Source organism: Impatiens glandulifera, chromosome 2 (assembly GCF_907164915.1).
Source record: "Impatiens glandulifera chromosome 2, dImpGla2.1, whole genome shotgun sequence".
In the NCBI taxonomy this organism is placed as follows: Eukaryota; Viridiplantae; Streptophyta; class Magnoliopsida; order Ericales; family Balsaminaceae; genus Impatiens; species Impatiens glandulifera.
In genome coordinates this window covers 32,096,203-32,101,043 of record NC_061863.1, presented here as the reverse complement: position 1 = coordinate 32,101,043, position 4,841 = coordinate 32,096,203, and the positions used below count along the sequence as shown (strand labels likewise).

At 40.7% G+C, this 4,841-nt stretch overlaps 1 protein-coding gene across 1 annotated transcript; it reads right to left on the bottom strand.

Annotated features, from left to right (window-relative positions):
- Nucleotides 1-2,508: 2,508 nt before the first annotated feature.
- LOC124924575 lies at nucleotides 2,509-4,286 on the bottom strand. The gene is made up of 3 exons (XM_047464594.1): nucleotides 4,042-4,286; nucleotides 3,335-3,796; nucleotides 2,509-3,253 (listed from the first exon to the last, which is right to left on the bottom strand). The coding sequence occupies exons 1-3, from the start codon at nucleotides 4,284-4,286 to the stop codon at nucleotides 2,509-2,511; spliced, it is 1,452 nt and encodes a 483-aa protein (XP_047320550.1).
- Nucleotides 4,287-4,841: the final 555 nt, after the last annotated feature.

Here is a 4,841-nt window from a genome sequence, read left to right as displayed (position 1 = left end):
CTTAATAGGTAAATGACATTGTTTTTGATGATTCAACTATAAACCCTATCTCTCAATTTTTAATGACATTAATTTTATACGATTCAACCAAAATACTATCTCTTGATAGATATATGATATCGTTTTTATATATATCAACTAAAACTCTATATCTCGATAGGTACATGACATCGTTTTTTATTTAATTAAACCAAAAATTGTATCTCTCGATAGGAATATGATATAATTTTTATACAATTTGACTAAAAACCATATCTCTCTATAAGTACATGACATTATCTTTTTACTATTCAAACAAAGTTCTTATCTATCGATAGGTACATGACATCGAATTTCTACAATTCAACCAAAAACCCTATTTCACGATGAGAACATGACATTATTTTTAAGGATTAAATACAAAACTCTATCTCTCGATAGGTACATGATATAGTTTTTATATAATTCAAGTAAAATCCTAACTCTCGATAAGTACATTACATCGTTTTTATACGAATCAACCAAAAATCCTATCTCTCATTAGGTACAGGACATCGTTTTTATACGATTCAACCAAAACTCTATCTCTCGATAGGTACATAGCATCATTTTTTATGATATATTTTTTACTATCTCTCAATAGCCACATGACATTATTTTATACGATTTAACCAAAAACCCTATCTCTCGATAGGTACATAACATTCTTTTTTATTCGATTAACGAAAAACCTCAACTCTCGATAAGTACATGAAATCATTTTTAAACAATTCAACCAAAAACCATATCTCTCTATAGGTATATGATATCATTTTTATACGATTTAAGTAAAATTCTATCTCTCGATAAGTACATACATTACATCGTTTTTATACGATTCAACCAAAAATCCTTTCTCTCTTAAGGTACATGACATTGTTTTTAAACGATTCAACCAAATCTCTATCTCTCGATAGGTACATTTTTAGGATCTAGGTCGCGGCTGGGGAACCAGGGTTGGGCCGGTTAGCGCGTCTCACTCAAAGGGTGGTGATTAATCCGGTTAGAGATTAACACCGGGGTTTCAATACTACATAAACTGTCACAAACCCTTGAACTAGGTTCAAGCGCGAAAGAGGTTTGTTTCAGTTTGAAGCAGCACACTCACAAGATAGGCAGAACCGGTTTTGAATAGGACAGGTTTGGAAATTGATACGTCGGATTTTGTAACTTGATGATTCGGTTTAGATAGTGTAGAGTCGGTCAAAACGGTGTAGGTCGGTTAGTATAGCTCGGTTATAAAGTAAATCATGTAGAAAGTAAATAACAAAACAGGTTTTTATGGATGTTCGGAGATAAAACTCCTACGTCACCCCTTCCTCTCGAAACCGCGAGAAGGATATTCACTAAGGAATACAAATACAATCCGATCGAGACTTATTTCCTGCTCGATAACACTCGTACAATTTACACCGAAATTGTAAATATTACACTTCAACTTAGCACTTATGCTTTCTAGAGATAGAACACACTCTTTTCACTTGTAGATTAAATGTTCAATGTGTCCCTCATTTACTCTTCTTGAGCTGCTCCTTTTATAGATGAAATGTGCCAACGGTCATATTTCATCTCCTTGAATTTGATTGGTTGAGCAGAGGTTCAGTGATTCAGACCTGGCGGTCAACCTTTCAGACTTGGCAGTCTGTTCTTCCAGTGTGTAGGACAAACCGGCTAGGTTTGTCTTTTACTCAATGTGGTAACTGTCGGTTAGACAGTTGTCTGTACTTGGAAGATTGCCTTTCTGATTTATCCTGAAGTGGAAAGATCTTGTAGGACGGTTTTCTACAGCCTGCAGACTATCCTCAAACTTGTATGAATATGGAAATGTTCAGTCTGTTCCTTTGGTATCATTCTCAACAGATACCCGAAGTATCTTCTTATGCTGGTCGGTTATTTATCTTTACCGGATGACTTCCGGTTATTGCTTTGGCTTCTGGTCGGTTAATGACCGACTATCTGGTGTTTCCAGCCTTCAGTTTTGACCGATCTTGCCTTCTTGTTCGGTCACGCTTCTGGTTGGTTAAGTTTCTTAACCGATGACTTGACCGATTGGTTTTCTCAATCCGGTTGGGTACTTTGACTGGTCCGGTTCTTTGTTCCTGCATGGGAGGTTTATTTGTGTTAAGTTCTGTTGACCGGTCTAATTTTATCTAACAATTTCTCCCTTTTTGATTATTTTATTTAAAATTATCAAAATCATGTAAGATTGCAAACGTAGGCCGGTTCTTTATTTGACCGGATTTTTGAAACTGACTAGGGAGAATTTTTCAAAAAATTCGGAAAAATTTTGAGAAAAATTTTGGAAAATTCTAATCTTTTATCTTATCAATTTCTCCCTTTTTGATTATTTTAATTAAAATTATCAAAACCATGTAAGATTGCAAGTGTAGGCCGGATTCAAAAATAACTTTATAAATATATAAGTGAAGATAACCGAAAAAGGCTAAAATATTATATATAAAACCGAAATAAACATAGAAAAGAAAGCCCCTATTCCAATTCGGATGGCAGGAAGCCTGTCATCAGGTCATCTGTCGGTTGGTCCTCATCCGGTTGAGCCGGCCTTGAAGAAGAACCTCCAGCTTGCGGTTGACCGACCGTGCTGATTGGAACCGCGTTGAGAACCCACTGTCTTGTAGGTCGCGGCTCGAGATCCTCCTCGAAGTCAACCTCGAAGTGATCCTCTTCAACAGCTGTTTCAGTGATTCTGTCCAGCAATTCGGTGACTTGAGCCTTCTTTGCAGAAACTTTCCTTTTTCGTTTTGTCGGAACAGAAGAGGAGGAAGCCGCCTTGGACTTCTTGTGAGCCTTTTCGAAGTTGTGGTATGTGTCTTGTTGAGCTTTTAACCGATTTGCTTCTTCGGCTTGTTTAGCCGCCACGGTTTTTGCGTATTCCGGATCATTGGCCATTAATATCCGCACATGTTCGTCGAAGTTCTTATCAGACTGTGCCGCCCCCTTCTCTGTTCGGTTCTGCTTGTCCAGGTCATCCTGGAGTTCTTTATCTGCTCGAGCGTTTGCCTCCTCAACCGCTGTATCGGCATCCAACTTGGCATTGATCAGCTCATTCACCTGTTCGGTGAGCGCATTGAGGTCGGCTTCAAGTTTGGTATTTCCGTCCTCAAGGCTTGCATTCTTTTCTTCTAGGCTTCTGACTCTGTTGAGTGTTGAATCGGCTTCGGTGCTTGAATGCCCCAGGTCCTCATCGACCTTTGTAAGTCGTTGCTCGATTTTCCTTTAAAACCGTTCCAAGTCATCCACCATCTTGGATGTCTTATCTTCCAAGTCTACGGTTCGCTTAAGATGAGCGTTGTACAGAACCGTGTCGTCACGGTAGTTGACTTCGATCTCTGTGATCCGGGCCTCTGCCTTCACAAGATTATCCCTCGTTGTTTCGGCCAATTTAATTGTTTGAACCGCGGCTTTCTTGATTTTCCTCTTCCATGGTCGAACCTTTGAGTTGGCAAACTCCTGAATGAGAGACTTGACCCTTTCTTCTATGACGACCGGTTCTGAATCCCCAGGTTGATCGGTTTCAAGTGGCCCGGTGAAAGGAGTCTCTGTCCTTTCGTCGGTTTCGTTGATGACCGGATCCGCCAGATGAGATGTATTACCTGGATTCTGACCGTCACCGGTCTCAAGACGCGGCGAATGCGCTGTATCTCGCTGTCTGCGCACTGCCTCAATCCGCTCTATCTCGTCAATGAACTCTTTCTTGACCTCAAGTATATCCAACACCAGGAGTTGTAATTTAGCCTTCGGTGTTCCCGCAACATACCTTTCTGAAAGCTTTCGTATATGTACGGTTAGCTTTTGTAGCCGAGCACGCGGTTCTACTATTGCGTGTCGGTCCATGGCTTCGTTGGGATTCTTGGCGTTTGTCAGGCTGATGACGTCTTCTTCTATCTCCTTCAGCCTTCTAAAACTTTGTCCATCGGTTAGGCCCGATAGCATGTGCTTGAAGAATTTGTCGCACCGGTACCGAACCACTCACGGTATACTTCGACAGCCGCTTGAGCTCACAGATTGATTTCCTCCATGATTCTGCGCACTATATTTTCGGCTATCTTCTGATCATTTTCAACGGGAACGTTTTCCTCCCCACGGTCGTCTGCATCGGTTTCAATACTGGCCGATTGTTCATGTTCAGTCGGTCCCTTTTCTTTACCGGACTCATTGTCTTCGGTATTGTGTGAGGCTGTTCGGTCGGAGCTTGAGGCCGAATCGTCCTCATCTCGCGTGTCAGAGGGCGGTTCCGCAGATTCCATCGGTTGTTTATCCTTGCTACCGGACTTGTCTTTTACCGTATCTGGTTTCTTAGCTGCAGACTTCTTCCTTCGGCCACCTGTAGAACCGGGGGCCGGCTTCTTCTTCTCCAGGAATTGGCGGGATCTTAGGATCGGTTGAACCGAAGATGATATCATCTACATAGATTTGAACAAGTAGGATATGTTCCTTTTTCTCAAACTTAAATAACGTTTTATCCACCGAACCGATGGTGAAATCATGTTTTAACAAAAATGCGGTTAGTGTGTCATACCAGGCTCTAGGAGCTTGCTTTAGACCGTATAAAGCTTTGTTTAACCGGTATACATGGTTTGGAAATTCAGCAGTTTTGAAGCCGGGTGGTTGTTCAACATATACCTCTTCACGAAGGTCACCGTTCAAAAATGCACTTTTAACATCATTTGAAAAACTTTAAAGTTTTTGAAAGCGGCAAAGGCTAGAAAAATCCTAATAGCTTCAATCCTAGTCACAGGGGAAAATGATTCTTCAAAATCAATGCCTTCTTCCTGTTTGTATCCTTGTGCCACTAACCTAGC